Genomic DNA, 16,766 nt, shown 5'->3' on the forward strand with positions numbered 1-16,766 from the left:
TTTTAAAGTACTTAACTGCTTTTGAAAACCAAAATCAATTTCACAAAAAACACTTTCAATTATTTTAAAAACATTTTCAAACGAATGATAACTAATTTTCCACTCAAATATTTGAAGATTTGGTTGATTGATGGCTCCAGTTGCCAGACAATTGAAAGTGGTCCTCTCATTATGTGATGAGTCACCACCAGTTACCATTCACGTTTTAAATCATCGGGCATTTTTGGTTCTGTAATTGGCAAGGGCTCAAATAAGTTTTGAATAAGAGGCAGCGTGTGACTCATGCTGCCTCACCTATAAAAGTTTACAAGTAGCCGCCAAGTCAAGTGTGCTCTTTTCAAACAGAAATATTGATCGATGGGACACGTTCGCTGCATCTCCACAACCACTGTTCAACCCACAAGCCAGAACGAGTCCACTCAGAGAATTGAGTTAACCCCATGGGATCTGCAGTTCATCCTATTCGGCTACGCCCAAAAGGGCCTTCTCTTCCACAAACCAAACTCCACTACTTATGACAAGTACCCAAACAAAAGCTTGATCCAACACCTACAAGCCTCCCTCTCCCTCACACTGGACATCTTCTATCCCCTTGCCGGCCGTCTTGCCATCACCGAAAATGAAGACGACAACATCACCTCCTTCTCCGTCGATTGCAATGGCACCGGAGCCCAATTTGTCTATGCTGTTGCTGATGGTGTCACGGTTGCTGATATTCTTGACCCTGTTTTGGTTCCCAGTGACATTGTTCACTCATTCTTTTTTATGAATGGAGTTTTGAACTATGAAGGCGTGTCCAAACCCTTGCTTGCAGTACAAGTAACTGAGCTGGTTGATGGCATTTTCATAGGTTTCACTATGAACCACTCTGTCGTTGATGGATCAACATTTTGGCTTTTCTTCAATACTTGGTCAGAAATATCTCGGCATGCAGAAACTAGTACTGCAAGTTGTGGTAAAATTTCGCAACCTCCTCCTATTTTCAGCCGTGAATTTTTTGACGGCATCATTGATTTTCCGGTTCGAATTCCAAACTTTCACAATCAAATCCCGAAAAATAGGTCTTCCACACCACCCGCCGCCCTCCATCAAAGAATATTTAAATTTTCGAAAGAAAAAATTGCTCAACTCAAAGCCAAAGCCAATGCTGAGATGGGCACCACTAAGATCTCATCCCTTCAAGCACTCTTGGCTCATCTTTGGTTGTCCATAATCCGCAACAAACATTTCAACCCCGACCAAGAGACCAAGTATACCTTACAAATAGGCTTAAGACAAAGATTCCAATCGCCTTTACCTGAAGAGTACCTCGGAAATCTGGTTCAGTTTGGCACGGCGACATCCACCGTGATCGATTTGCTCGAGCACGGACTAGGCTGGGCGGCTTGGGAAATAAACAAGATGATTGCTTCCAAGACGAAAGACGAGGTGAGAAAGTATTTGGAGGAATGGATAGAGAGTCCAAAACTGTTCCAACTGAATAATTTGGCAAGCGATTACTCATTCGGGACGGGAAGCTCACCGCGGTTCAATATGTACGGTAATGACTTTGGTTGGGGAAGGCCTCTGGCAGTTAAAAGTGGCTCATCCAACAAGGCTGAGGGAAAGTTGACAGTGGCTCCTGGGGCAGAAGATGGAAGTATAGAGTTTGAAGCTTGTTTGCCACCTCAGACACTGCAAGATTTGGCCGAGGACGCAGAGTTCTTGGCCAGCTTGTCCAAATGAACTCTTTTTTTTTTTTTTTTTTTTTTGAGCACCTTCAGTTTTCTATTGTTTTTTTCGTTTTCTTTTTAGAGAAAATTGGGGAGTTCTTGGGGTTTTTTTATGTATTGTGCACATATTTTTATTTTCTGGGTATTTTTCCATATGAACGATAATTTACAATTAATTGATTTAAGGATTGCGTAGCTAGCGTCTATTAGCTTAAAGATCATACTAGTTTACTATTAGTTGTATGTATTAAAAGTAAACACGTAACTAATGTAGAAATGCATACCATGTAGTCATAAACAATCAATTTCATAGTCATACTCATGCTCAATAAAGATAGTTGTCAAATCTCATAAATCATCAATAAAAGCTCATAAGTCAATTTGAAAGAATACTTCATCAAATAAACAACAAGAATTCTAGTGGTGGTGGTTGTGACGGCGAACTCACTGCGCCGACTGCCAACTGTGTTTCTGAGAAAGGGAGAGAGTTGTCGAGAGGAAGAGAGCGAATAGAGGGAAGAGAGAGAGTGAGGGTTTTCAAAATAAAAACCCTAAATTAATTTATACCGTTAGGACTAAAGTGAACTTAAACTAATAAATGTTATAACTAAGTCATCGGAGAGCCGTTTTCAGTTTCTTTGTGCTCACTTGTTCGTAAGTGTGGGCATGGTCCGGTTCAATCCAGCTCACCCTCCAAATCGAAACTGAACCGATTTTTTTTACAATTTCAATTTGATTTAGTTTTTCCTAATATTGACTATGAGAACCAAATCGGACCAGACAATATTGATCTAGTTCGGTTCGATTTCATAGACGGTTTTGGGCCTGAGAGCATATAACTCTTTTTTCTTTCTATTGTATTGGGTTTTAAGAAAATAGAGTTGCATGTAATCAACAACCCAAATGTCCAAACTGAAGGCTTGCATTCAATTAGTCCAAGAAGCAAAAAATCAAATTTTAAATCAATATACAAACCAAATGAAAGCAAATCCTTTTCAAAAACCAAATCAAAATGCATAAGATAAAGTCATAATTCTACAAACCAATTCAAAACTTAAAAACCGAAAGATCATAATAAACGCAAAGCAATACTAGCAAGTCCTTGGTAGCAAGCACTGCAATTCCTTGGCATTGGCAGTTCCTTCCTTCCTTGGCAGCTGCTAGTACTGAATAGTTTTTGGAGCTCGAGTGCTAGATGTGCCTCCAAGAAAGTACATACCAACATACCAACATCATACATAGGTTAGGTTTTCATATGAGAATCACTGAGCACTGATACGTTTGTGATTTAACTCCTGAAGCAAAAAATGAACATACAACAATCAAATTTCAGAAACAAGAAAGACACCAATTATTAACATCTCAATTTAAGTACACAATCAAACATTTTGAACATAGAAATGTAAAGCCAACACACCAGTTATATTGCTCTATTCAATCAACCTTCACCCCAGAGAACTCGCTCACTGCAAGCCCATGTCATTATCCATAAGAAATTCAACAAGCAAACTCAGAGAGCTGTTAAATAAACCCATAAACACATATGCAAATCAATAAGAAAACCCAGAACACACGTGTGGTTAACTCACCCACCGCAACACACATATGCAAATATAAAAAAACTCAGAGAGCCGTTACATAAACCCAGACCAATTCCAGATCAATTTGAATAACCCGAATTTGAAAATCCAGCACACACCAGAATAAACCCTAATCAATATGATACCAGAACAATTCGAATAAACCCTAATCAATTTGATAACCCAGCACACACTAGAATAAACCCAGATCAATAAGACAATCAACAATTCAATTTGAATACCCATATCAGTCTGAATAAGGCTTTTTAACCCAAAATCGTCATTGGGATTTGCATAAGTCCTTTCTTTGGTCCCCAACATTGAAAATCTATAAAAGTGGTCTTTAAGTTTGTCCATGATCAATTATTTTGATTATTTCATGAAAAATCTATGTTAAATGGAAAAGTAAGTGAGGAAGTTGATTGGACAAAAACACCCTCAATGTAACGAAGATCTTTTTTCAGAATGACCAAAATGATGTACGCTGAACAAACTTAGGGATCACTTCTATTGATTTTCAATCTTAAGGACGAAAGCGAGGACAAAAGTGAGGACTTATGAAAATCTTAAGGAACATTTTATTTGAAAGGCCTTTGAGTAAACCATCATATAAAACTGCCCTAAAATAACATCATACCTTTTGGGGGTGGTAGAGGAAGAGGTGTTCTTGAGTCTCAATGAGACAGAATCACTATTAAATGAGTCTGATTGTCTGAGGGTAAGGATTCGATTTGATTTCTAGAGAGAGAAAGGAGGAGACTGAAGTGAGTGAAACTGAAAAAGAAAGTGAGGAATGATTGAACTTTGAGAGATAGAGGATTTGATTCGACTTCAAGAGAAAAATAGTAAAAGAGGAGACTGTAGTGAGTGAAATTGAAAGAGAGTGAGGGATGAATGATTTGACTTTAAGGAAAATATTGTAGCAATGGTCCATCAACTAAAAATTCATGACCATTGGTCTCTTAACTCATCAAAATGTGCAACTATGGTCATTTTCATCAACTCCATCAAAATTATGTCACAATGAGTTATATTGGAATGACCATGGCTACAATTGGGTTAAAGTTAAGGGAACATTGCTCCAATTAGGTTAAAGTTAAGGGACCATTTCTCCAATTAGGTTAAAGTTAAAGGACTATTACTACAATTTCCTTAACTTCGAGAGAGAGTCTGAGTCTATGAGAGGAATAATACTTGGCTACTCAAAGAAGGAGTAGGAGTTCCTACTCAAATTGTTCATTATTGATTTATAGAACTGTGTTTATAATCAGAACCGTTCACATTATAAATCACTTTAGAAAGATTGCCTCTACAAAAATTAATTAAAACTAAGGTTGTCGAGTTATCAAATTGTACAAAAAAATGAATGAAATTGGTAAAAACATTATGTACGGTCTACAACCTTAGTTCTAATTCATTTTTTTGCAAAGATGATTTTTACATTGTGAGTCATAATATGAACGATTCTGATCATAAGCACAAAGTTCTGTGATTCAAACACGATGAATTTTGAGTAGGAGTTCCTACTCATCTTTGAGTAGCCAAACATTGTTCATAACAAAGTAATGGAGACCTAATAAGAAAGGATTTAGTGTATATGCACCAGGTGAAACCACATAAATCTAGTTGGTTTTAACCAAGGTATTAAATATCGATGATATTGGAAATATCAATAGTCTAAAAACACGGAAATTTCAATGGAAATATCGGGATATTATCGATATCGATAAAAATTGAATAAAAACTACGGAAATTGTAAGAAAAACTTGGAAATTTTTATTGAAACTTTGCAGGATGTTTATTTAGTCAATTATCTATTAGTTTATTACAAAAAATTAGAAAGAAATGCATTGCATGATAGATATAACTGATTTAAGTTGATTATATAGCGAGTTGGCAAACATTTTCATTGTAGAAAATATGTAGTAATTAATGAAAGAAATTTAAACACACCATAATCATTTATATATAATGAATCAGTACAATATTTTACACTTTATAAATTGCATGATAAGATACATGAGTGACTTAGCAAGGTCTAAAATATCGATGATATCGGAAATATCGGTAGTCCAAAAACACGGAAATTTCGATGGAAATATCGGGATATTATGGATATTTTAGACCATGGTTTTAACCAATCATTGGGTGACTCAAGTATGTAAATAATAAACTTAATTAAGGAATTAATTATATCCTCGGTTCGGTTTGATTTACACCCATTCTTGGTACTACAAAAACTGGGATTGGAATTGGTTTGAGCTAGTCTGGTTTGATTTTTTACTCGATTTTGACATTTTTTAGTCAACACTGTTTTTTTCAATTTTTTTAATACGCTTCTATTCGATTCTCCAATTTTGTATTTTTATGCCTATGTCTACATGTTCGTATCGACGAGTACTATAAAAATAAAATACTAAAAAAAATAAAACAAACTTGAGTCAAAAAGTCAACTTAGGAAAACACTTATGCCTTTCAAGGGCATTTGGTAGTTTTGCACACGCAGTGAGTAATATACGATAAAACTAAAAACGAGCTGTAACAAGAGAGGTGCCCAAAGAACATTAATGGGGCCTTTAGGACTTGCCTTGTTTGTAATAACTCTTTGAGCTAATTTCTGAGTGATCTCTTATCGTATGTACACACACAAAAATAAAAATAAAAAAATCTTGAAGTGTCATTAATAGATCCCTTATTATACTTTTTTTCTTTCTTTTTGAATAAACGATATTAACTACAACATATTTTTTTGTTATTAGATGTAGTTACTTGATGGATAAGAATAACTAAGGAGATAGAAGTGCCCAAAGAAAACTAATGAAAGTTAAACTTTACAATTAACATGAACTTCATAATTGTTATTCTCTTCTCATTTATTTATTATTTGGAGAAAAAATATAGATAACTATGGAGGCTAAAAGCTTTTGACAATGCAACTGGTGTTTGAGCACTGGTTCACACACCCTTCCATCTTCGTTGAATCTATCATATTACAATTCATTTGTAGGTAGGTGCCATTTAATTAGATTAATCGATCAATAAAAAAACTAACAAAATTGTTCATATAGAGAACAAAAATTAATTAAATTTGTACATCTTAGTTAATACCGTCACAAGAATCGGCACAAGCATCCATTGAACAACCAAGATTGCAGTAGTAAAGGTTGGCGGAGGGTCCACGAACCAAACAGGTCTTCATGCATTTCCAGGCGCAAGGCAGAAATTTCTTAAGCACGTAAGGAATTCTCTTTTTCATGTCTAAGATGCATAGAAAGTAACAATTAGCATAACATTTATCAAAACTTGCATATGCTTCCCCAGCAAACAATAGGAAAAACATAATAACCACAACTGCCTTCATATTTTTCTGCCTTTATATTTTTTTTTGCCTTTTCTTGTATTTGGTTTTCTTGATTTGTTTAAAGAACGACCACATGAGAGTATATATACACATATTAGTCAGGTATATCTAGCCTCATTCGATGTACATACTTATGGTCTTTTATATATATGGAAAATAATCTGTAAAAGTTTTCCTTTTAGAAAAATATTAGGGAGACTAAATTTTTACACTACATTGGTGTACTATCTGATGTGGCGTGTTATGTGCATGTCATATCAATTAATGAGTTTATCACGTTGTACATTGATTGTATGCATCATTTGTAACATCACTAATATACTAAATAGATCTCCCTAGCATTACCCCTTATTTATCTATTGCTGAAATTGGAAAAGACTATTAGCACAATTTATGCTAGCTTAATTACCAAAATAAAACTTTCTAATAATTATAAGGGTATGAAAACTTGTATTTCAATGAAAAGCGCTTTGGAAATATAGGACTTTCCTCTTCAACCTATGCATCCAGTGTTCCAACTTTTTCCTCTCCCTATATAGTCTATATCTGAGTAGTAATCGCTTGTCATAAAAAAACGCTACGAACATTTGTTGGACGATAGACAACTGTTACTACAGTATTGCACTCTAGTAACACCTATATATCTTATAAAATCCTATTTTAAATGGTCATTAAACTTATATATAAATCCTCTATAATTATATTTATCATACCTAACACATGGCAATCGATTTATAAAAAATTTAACCACAAAAAATAAATGTACCGATTCTTTTTATACTGCATTTTCATTCACAATTATTACCACCAGTCACAATAGTAAGTAGCATATAATGGTATACAATTATCACATGTATGTTTTAAGACTTGTTTAAAAGTACTTTTAAAATAGCTGAAAGTGCTTTTAAATTTAAAAAAAAACTAAAATTAAAAAAAAAACACATGATATTTCTCATATGTCCTCATCAATTTTCAGAAAACATATCTAGCCTTTAGACTTTAGCAGTACACTTAGCAAATTCTCAACATATCTAAAAGATATTAGTGGTTAATTTGTTTTTAAGGACTTTAGTATATGGTTCTTTACATGCATACACTTTTCTAGAATGATAAGAAGGGCATTGTCACTTTATATTATGGTCTAATAATATTTATCTTCACTTATAAGTGAGAGATTTTAATTCCGAATCTCGTAGATGGCGGGTTTGAAATCAATATATTTCCTCCTCATTAGTTATTACTATGAAGATATCATTGTATTTTAAAAAGATGAAGAAATGCATTAATTGAGAGTTGATTGTCATTGACTAATATCCTACAAAACAATATTGAGAAATGTTAAAGGGGAATTTCTCAAAAGTGATATTGTTCATGGATTCTCGGTCACCTTATGTTTTTACACAACATTTTATAATATTGGTATTTGAACTAACGTTAAATTATAAAGTGACAACTATCCATGAAGAGTTCTACTTTTGAGAGAATCCTCTTAGCTTTTATCAACAATCTTTTTACACATCAATTAATGACAAGAAGAACAATATTAATGAAAGTCAAACAAATAAGGCAACTTGAAAAAGTAAGATATCCAACAGTAAATGCAAAACTAGTATGAGTAGATTTTCTGAGCAAGAAACTAAGCATCACTGGTTAACTTTAAAGTTAGGGTACATTTATTGGTAGGTCAATGCTATCGATTCTATGAAATCTAGAATTTTTCTCAGCCTTTGATTCACAAAGAGGTTTGGAGAGAAAGAGCAGTAGTTTATTAGAGCCTAAGAAGAAAATGGTTACTGAGAGACTTGTGCTTATCGTTGGACTGATGCTGTTGATACTTGCAGCAGTCGAAGGGAAAGAAGCTCCATCAATTTTCAAAGATTGTGCGGGAAATGCTATTCAAAGTGCAATATGACTAGGCCTTTTTGGTGTGCCTCCCTTTGTGTAGGGAAATGCAAGCACGAAATGTCGATACCGGATAATCTTTGCAACTGTACTTATAGCTGCTCAAAGTTTATGTGTACAAATGTAGGCTCTGGTATGAATAAAACAAACCGTCACCTCTCTCTGTACTCTTAGGTTTACAGTTATATTTGCAAATACATTTGATCATGATTGCATGCACCAAAAACATTCATTTCATGGCTAGTTTATTGTTTAGTTCTTTCATAATTCAGTATATATTTGCACAATAAAATGATTTATTTATATTACAGATCCAGAGAAAGTGTAACATTGCATGATGAACTGCTAAAGAGAGAATTCAGTAGGAAAAGTACCGCATCAGGATAAGTGGCTTTTGACTTTGAACCTTCCGTAGTGAATTACTATATGATTTACTTGGCTAATCAGTGAACACGATGTTTTGAACTGCTCAGCCGTTTGTGTAAACCAAGACAATAGTAAGCACACAATGCCCTTCCAAACATCCCGCGGTTGCTCGGTTATGTTCATTTTTACCTTGAACAATTCTTGGTTTCTCGTGAGTGCTTTTAGAAAACTAAGCCCTTCAAAAAATTCTCAAAGGAATGGCCCAATTCCTCACTCAAGATAGATGATTTCCCATTAAGAGTATCCTGCAATACCCCATTTGTTATTTCCAAGTATATGAATAATTAAAAGCAAAACTTATCCTAAATACGCTGCAGATAGCATTGTTTCATCATATGACATGAGTAGAAGATTATCTCAGCAGTGCTCCCATTGAATCATCCACAATTCGGTTGTCCCTTTGAACCTAGATCTTGGGATCTACAGTCAGCTAGGTTGGGTTGCCATTATGGCGATTCTTAAGACGTAAGCTTTTAGCCCATTCCCCTTGATGATGCAACTTACTCTCTAGCCAAACCTTTAATTAATTGGATCCACTAGATTGATGACTATCTCTTATGGTGTACACTTCCATTTATGAAATTATATTTCATTTGAGTTTAGTTGTTCCAACGTAATTCCTCCAAACATGTGTTTGGACTTGATAAGTAATTTACTAACACTTGGGTAAATTCCCCCATATTTAAGATACTTGCTAGAAGATCTCTAACCTTTCAATACCTTAAAACTTCAATTATAAGAGATAATCATTATCTCTTTCTAGAAGCAAATTACTTTTACATTCTTTTTAAGTTTATTCCATTTCTCAAAAATAGCTAAGCCACCCCCCATAATTCCGTTACATTGTGGTTGCTTTTCTTTGCCATCAATAATTCATTCATCATATTTAAAAGAAATAGAAAACTTATGTAGATAAATTTCTCTCATCCATCTTCGTAAGCCATTAAGCCTCACTAGCCCTTTTAAGGAGATGCACTTGTTGGCTACTTATTTGCCCTTAACCCTATGAACTTGTCTCCTTAATTAGGCTTCTAATTATCAGACCAAACATGATCTAAAGTTTCTTCCCTTTGAGGGAATACTTCTTTTGCCATCACATATATTTGCAACGTTCATATACTCATCAAGCAAACTAATTAAGAACAGACTATTGTGGATGCAAATTTCCGACTTCTTCTTCTTGAACAAAATTGCACCTACAAAACAATTAACACCTTAGGTCAAGGCCAAGAGTCTCAAGCGCCCACGATGAATGGGGGGCTTTGGCCGAAGAACCTCCGATGCCAAAGTTAAAATTTAGAGAGAAAAATTATTGGAAAGTTTTTGGGAGTTTTGCAAAAGTATGGAACTTAGCTTTTTAGAAGAAATAGGATCATATATATAGGGAATGGGGTGTGGCCGGCCTTTAAGTGTGTTTTTTGGTGTTATTTGGTGATTCATTTAGCAATTAATATATTAATTAGGTATAAATATATTAATTGGCTAATTATCATAATAAAAGAAATGTTTTGGGAGGTTTTGGAGGTTATGGAATGAGGATGAATGAGCAAATTTGAACTTGTTATCTATTTTGGGTACTCCTGATTTAGTTGATGGATGATTCTTCACTGCTCGTGTGTAGGAGACCCGGTATGCCTTGAGGGTAAATTTGTCATCTTCACCCAAAAATCCACATGTCGTTTTGTGATTATTTTTTGCTCCACAACTATTGAGTTTTGTTTCTGTTTCTTGAAATTAATTTTGCATCTACACGGTATATGATACATATATATATATATATATATATATCATTAATTAGGTGTAACATCCCACATCGCCCAGGAGAGTGATCCTTAAATGTATATTTTCATCCCTACCTAGCACAAGGCCTTTTGAGAGCTTACTGGCTTCGGGTTCCGTAGGAACTCCGAAGTTAAGCGAAAAGGAGGTCAGAGCACTCCCAGGATGGGTGACCCACTGGGAAGTTGCTCGTGAGTTCCCAAAAACAAAACCGTGAGGGCATAGTCGAGACCCCAAGCGGACAATATCGTGCTACGATGATGAACGGGCCCGGGAAGTGGTCCGCCCCGGGCCGGGATGTGACAAATGGTATCAGAGCCAATCCCTGGCCGGAAGTGTGCCGACGAGGACGTCAGGCCCCTAAGAGGGGTGGATTGTAACATCCCACATCGCCCAGGGGAATGATCCTTAAATGTATATTCTCATCCCTACCTAGCACGAGGCCTTTTGGGAGCTCACTAGCTTCGGGTTCCGTAGGAACTCCGAAGTTAAGCAAGAATGAAGCTAGAGCACTCCCAGGATGGGTGACCCACTGGGAAGTTGCTCGTGAGTTCCCAAAAACAAAACCGTAAGAGCGTAGTCGGGGCCCAAAGCGGACAATATCGTGCTACAGTGGTGGAACGGGCCTGGGAAGTGGTCCGCCTCGGGCGGGGATGTGACATTAGGCCACTTTCATTTCTGAAATGATGAATTCCTTGTACACGGACCATTTAAGCCATATTAATCCCTTTTAATGGAACAATGACAAGTGATGCATCTGTTCAATTTAAAAACCCCAATAAAATTCACCAGTCAATATTGTGGTTTTGGTTTATACCCTTCATGTTGACAGACGTATTTCTCAGTAAACAAACTTATGCAAGTACATTTCACCGAAAAATTCCTATATGCATCCATTGTTAACTGATTTAACTTCACTGCTAGAGACCACCGCCTGGAAAAGGTATTGCCATGTAGCAATTTTGCAATAAGAAAAACACGCAAGTAATAAAGAAAAGTACCAGTTTGGTGGGTGACATCTCCAAGCAGTTTATAATTAATTCAAATGACATACGATTACACATATATCAATATTAATGAAAGAGAGTCACGACTTCTGAAACCTGGTAATTCATTTGGAAAGTACCAAATGACCCATACTGAATGATCATGCCTTTTCGTTAAATTCTTATCAGGAATAGGATCATAGTCATGATATATATCTCTGTAAGTTTTATTCATGTATGTTGAACACGAATATGCAATGGTAAAGGATGCAACCGAACACCACACTGAGAATATTACATACCAAATTTGGTAATCTCTCTCATGTCTTTCATGTACCAGTTCTGTATAATACCCAAGACACCAATCATGTCCTTTGATCAACGATGTAACCTTTAAAAGGGTTGCATTAGTTTCTAAAGGCACTTCGAGACTTCTAATTGGTCAGTCGAAACCAACCAAGAATCTATGGATGTCTGTTTAAATCTCTAGACTTAAAAAACTGCAAACTTAAAAAAGTCAACAAGTGTAAGTAAGTCTTTCAAGTATATACATAGTATCCAACCGTAAATCAGGATTTGATACACTGAAGAGTCAAAAGTTGCAACACTTCATAAAATGTGAAATATCTTTTTGGAAAACATGTGACTATTAATGAAGAGTCAGAAGTTGCAACACTTTATTTAAGCAAACATATTTTTCTACCAAAATGCTCCACTTCTAATTTCAATTCAATTAATAAATTTAATATAATAATATTATTATTAAATTTTCCAACAATTATAAGAGTAACTCCAACGATGCAAAGGCCCCCTAGGGCAAGTCATTATTTATCCAATGTCGTCGTGCCATGTGTCGTTACCTTTTTAGAATTGTTCAGGATATATTTCTGATTAGATTTTTAACCAATCATGTCACACCACATGTTATAATCTATTTACAATCTTCGATGATAGATTTCGATCAGATTTTTAACAAATGACGGCATGCCACGTGACATTATCTACAACCTAATCCTTTATTTGTCCTCCATATAACCCACCATCCATCCTAAGAAATCACACACCAAAATCAAAATATCTATCATTATTCATAGTTTCTACTTCCTTCTTACAATGTCTTCTTCTTCAAGAATGTTGTGGGAAATCGAGGAGCAATAGAAAGAATTGTTTAAGCAAGGGAAAGAAATGTTCAATCTCCAAGTGGCCTAAAATGAGATGGAAGAAGATGAGGATTAGGAGCGTAGAAGGAAAGATGGCGAAGCAAAAAGCCAAAGAGCTTCACATTCTCATTGAGTCATCCACGTTGTGGCTTAGATCTGCAGGCCTAGCCATTCCACAAAAATTGATAGAAGCAGGCAATGACAAGGTAAGGATCTTTTGGACGATTATTTTGTCCGTAACGGTGGATTCCCTGATACGTACTTTGGACGTCGCTTTAGAATGGAACGACATTTGTTCAACAAAATCATGATTGTTGTTTGCAACCATAATTCTTACTTTGTGCAAAAGAATGATGTTTTTGGTGTTACGGGCTCCTTCTTAAGCAAAAAATTATTGATGCCTTATGGATGCTTGCATATGGAGCATCTGCAGACCAAGTGGATGAGATAGTGAGGATGGGTAAATCAACTATTATTGAGTCTCTGATAAGGTTTTGCTTCGCAATCGAATCTCTCTACACCACTGAGTACATTCGGAGACCTACTGAAATAGACTTGCAAAAGCTTCTGAAGAAGGCCAAGATGCGAGGTTTTCCTGAGAAGATTGGAACAAGCAGAGAAGAATGCAACATGATAAGCTGAAACAAATCACTGTAGCACGACGCCATTCCCTGCAGAACTGCATAATCCAGACAGAGAAGTCTAAGTCAAATCCAAACCCGGCGTCGTTGCTCTAATTAAAGAGCTCGAGAAACTTCAACAACCTTTCGCTGGTACCGTCGCCAAAGAGCAAAGTCTCGCCGTGCAACGCCGTTAAATCACCCTTGCTTCTTAAAAAACAAAAGTATCTCAGATCATGTTTTTTCCTATGTTTTTCTTTGTCCTTATTCTTACCTACAGGACAATGAGAATGAGAGCAATTTGTCATCACTTGGAATCAAGATTCCAATCAGGAACCGACTGCCTGGAACCCCTTCCCTGATTAGTTACCTAGCATCACTCTCGAGTATTCATCCATATCTGCCTAGAGAATAGATAAGATGAGTAACAATGAAACATCAAGCTTGTGGATAATCAACAAATGCAACAACTGCATGTGCCCTTGAAGAAATTACGAGTCCAATTCAAGATCAAGTATCCACCATCCTTAAATCAAATTCAGCCCCAGATAAAAGGAGTAAGTTCAGACCTTTGGAGGAAACTAGAAAACCCTCTAGCCCAGTTCAATATTAAGCCTGTGGAAAATCAACAATTAGAGGAAATCATAAAATCTTCTTGCCAAATTCAAGATCAAGCCCACACAGCCCTTGAAGAAAATTTCAGCCCAATTCAAGATCAAGCATCGATGATCCTTGGATCAACATCTACATTAAGGGACTTCAAAACGCATATTCTACACATGACAAGCACATGTATACGACGCGCCTTGAAGTGGGGGCATTTGTAGACATCAAAATTTTGGTGAAATAAATGTTAACCAATGCATTAAAATTTCAACATTCACGTGTCACATAAATTTTACACGTGTCGTGTGACTTAACAAAAAATCAAAAAAAAAATCAGAAAAGTCATCAAATAGGACACATGTCAACACCTGCCAAAAATGATTTATTCATCTGAATATGATATTCAAAATTAGGCCTTGAAAAATTCTATAAATACAAGGTCATTTCATCCAATCAAATGGCCAATTCACATATACATTTCTCTACTCCCAAATTTGAAGAGAATTCCCCAAATCATTAAAGTTATGAAACTCTAAAGCTTTCAAGCATCCAACCTCCCAAATTCCCAAGAATCCTAAAAGATCAAGAAAGCTCTCTTTGTTCTTCGTCAAATCCTTGAAGAAATCCACTAAACTGTTCATCAAGATCAAGCCCTGAAGGCCCTTGAAGATCTGTTCATCCTCATTCATCAAGATCAAGCCCAATGACCCTTGAAGAAATCCACACAACTGTTCATCAAGATCAAGTCCCGAAAGCCCTTGAAGATCCGTTCATTGGATTCATTAAGATCAAGCCCAACGGCCCTGGAAGAAATCCACACAACTGTTCATCAAGATCAAGCTCCGAAGACCCTTGAAGATCCGTTCATCCTCATTCATCAAGATTAAGCTCCAAAGGCCCTTGAAGATCTGTTCATCTAAGATCAAGCCCCGATGACCCTTTGAATCAACAACATCAACAAATCTGCACCACTGTTCATCCCTAAACCAAGCCTCGACAACCTTTTGGATCAACAACTCATCCATAAATCTACACCTTACGAAGATAGAATCAAAGGATCAAATTGTAAAAGAGATTGTAACCCCAAAATTAATACAAAATATTATTTTGTACACGTTTTCTTGTTTCATTCATCACAGGAAAATTCGTGTTTACAAATCCATCCATATTTCTGTTAAGTGAGACCATGTGCACAACATGTGAGGGTAGTTAAGTCATTTCACTATTAAAATGATTAAAAAATTGAAAATAAATAAAAAACAAAATTTTCCCTCTATTTTTTCCCGCTAATTCCTATCCTTAATTTTATTTTTCCCTCTCATTCCTATGCATGAGAAATGACATATGATGTTAATGCTAATTTCTGTAAGTACATCATTTTCTATTCTATAGGTATAAATGAAAATACAAGAGGAAGGCATGCATGTCAAGTGAAGTTTTTATATTTCAACTGGATTTATGTTAATGCTTTAACTGATTTTTTTTTTTTAGGTTACAAGAGAAAGGTATGTATCTCAAGCACAACCTCAAGTTGCTACTTCTACATCACACCCTCAACCAGCCATAAAAAATGAAAATAGGTTTAGGTACAAGATTCCAACCAAATGAGGAAGGCCATGGAAAGTGTAGTTGATCTCCATGTGTCATGTGCGCTTTGAGCAGGATGTTTGTGCTTTTGTTTTGATAACTAAAACCTTATTTTGCTTGTGTTTGGTTAAGTGGAATGCCCATATTTTGTAATCGAGATTCTATGGGTTTTATACATTATGTATGGTAAATTCTCTTATGTTTTCCAACTTCTTAAGGATCATTTTGTGAAAATGTATTGGGATTATCATGACATTATGAAAAATATGTAATTATCTTGAGCATTTTTTTATGAGTATTATGAACATGTTTCTTATATTAATGCACTGCTTTGGAGACAATAACACCATGAGCATTTATCAAATTATTAATTTGTTAGAGAAAATAAAAATGGTAGTACATGCTTCAAGAAAAAGACTAACTTGGCTTCAAGAAAAAGACTAACTTGGCTACTTATGAAGACAATAACATCATATGTCATTTCTCATGCATAGGAATGAGAGGAAAAAATAAAATTGAGGATAGGAATTAGCAGGAAAAAATAGAGGGAATTTTTTTAAAATTTATTTATTTTCAGTTTTTTAATCATTTTTAAGAGTGAAATGACTTTATTACCCTCACATAATCTCACTTAACATAAATATTGATGGAATATATGAAAAACTAACGGTATGAGGCAAATCGGCTAAAAAAAATACTTTGTGTTCTTAATTTTCCAATAGAAAAGTTACTAAGTGAAAGTGCAAAAGGAAAATCGACGGTTTACTGAAATAAGTATTGAGTTTGGCTTACATCCCACTTCCCAGATACACAAATGGCGGAAGCTGGTTGGTCGAGAGTACCCAACAAACGTAACAAACTTAAGCTAATTCACATGTGAGAATAAAGCATCTCACGTGTCAGAATCTAAATCCAACACAACACTGCTTTAGTTTTGGTGGATTCGAATGCCCTCCAGTCCATGTCTCTGACGCCTCACTTTCTCTCCTGACTTGTGACTGCTACTCCTTAAATCCCCAAAATACCCCTGAACAACTACCTATTGCC

The 16,766-nt window shown here is 35.6% G+C and overlaps 1 protein-coding gene and 1 long non-coding RNA gene across 2 annotated transcripts; one reads left to right on the top strand and one right to left on the bottom strand.

Annotated features, from left to right (window-relative positions):
* Positions 1–357: 357 nt before the first annotated feature.
* Positions 358–1,725, top strand: LOC103405496 (uncharacterized acetyltransferase At3g50280-like). Its single transcript, XM_008344505.2, has one exon. The coding sequence runs from the start codon at positions 358–360 to the stop codon at positions 1,723–1,725; it is 1,368 nt and encodes a 455-aa protein (XP_008342727.1).
* Positions 1,726–2,693: 968 nt separating this feature from the next.
* On the bottom strand, positions 2,694–3,522 carry LOC139193281 (uncharacterized). Its single transcript, XR_011577673.1, has 2 exons — positions 3,130–3,522; positions 2,694–3,007 (listed from the first exon to the last, which is right to left on the bottom strand). It is a non-coding gene; the product is annotated as an uncharacterized lncRNA (long non-coding RNA).
* Between the last annotated feature and the right edge of the window lie 13,244 nt (positions 3,523–16,766).

This window comes from Malus domestica, chromosome 17 (assembly GCF_042453785.1).
Source record: "Malus domestica chromosome 17, GDT2T_hap1".
In the NCBI taxonomy this organism is placed as follows: Eukaryota; Viridiplantae; Streptophyta; class Magnoliopsida; order Rosales; family Rosaceae; genus Malus; species Malus domestica.

Excerpts from the sequence above, each read along its gene's own strand:
- LOC103405496 (XM_008344505.2), top strand. The coding sequence starts at position 358 with ATGGGACACGTTCGCTGCATCTCCACAACCACTGTTCAACCCACAAGC.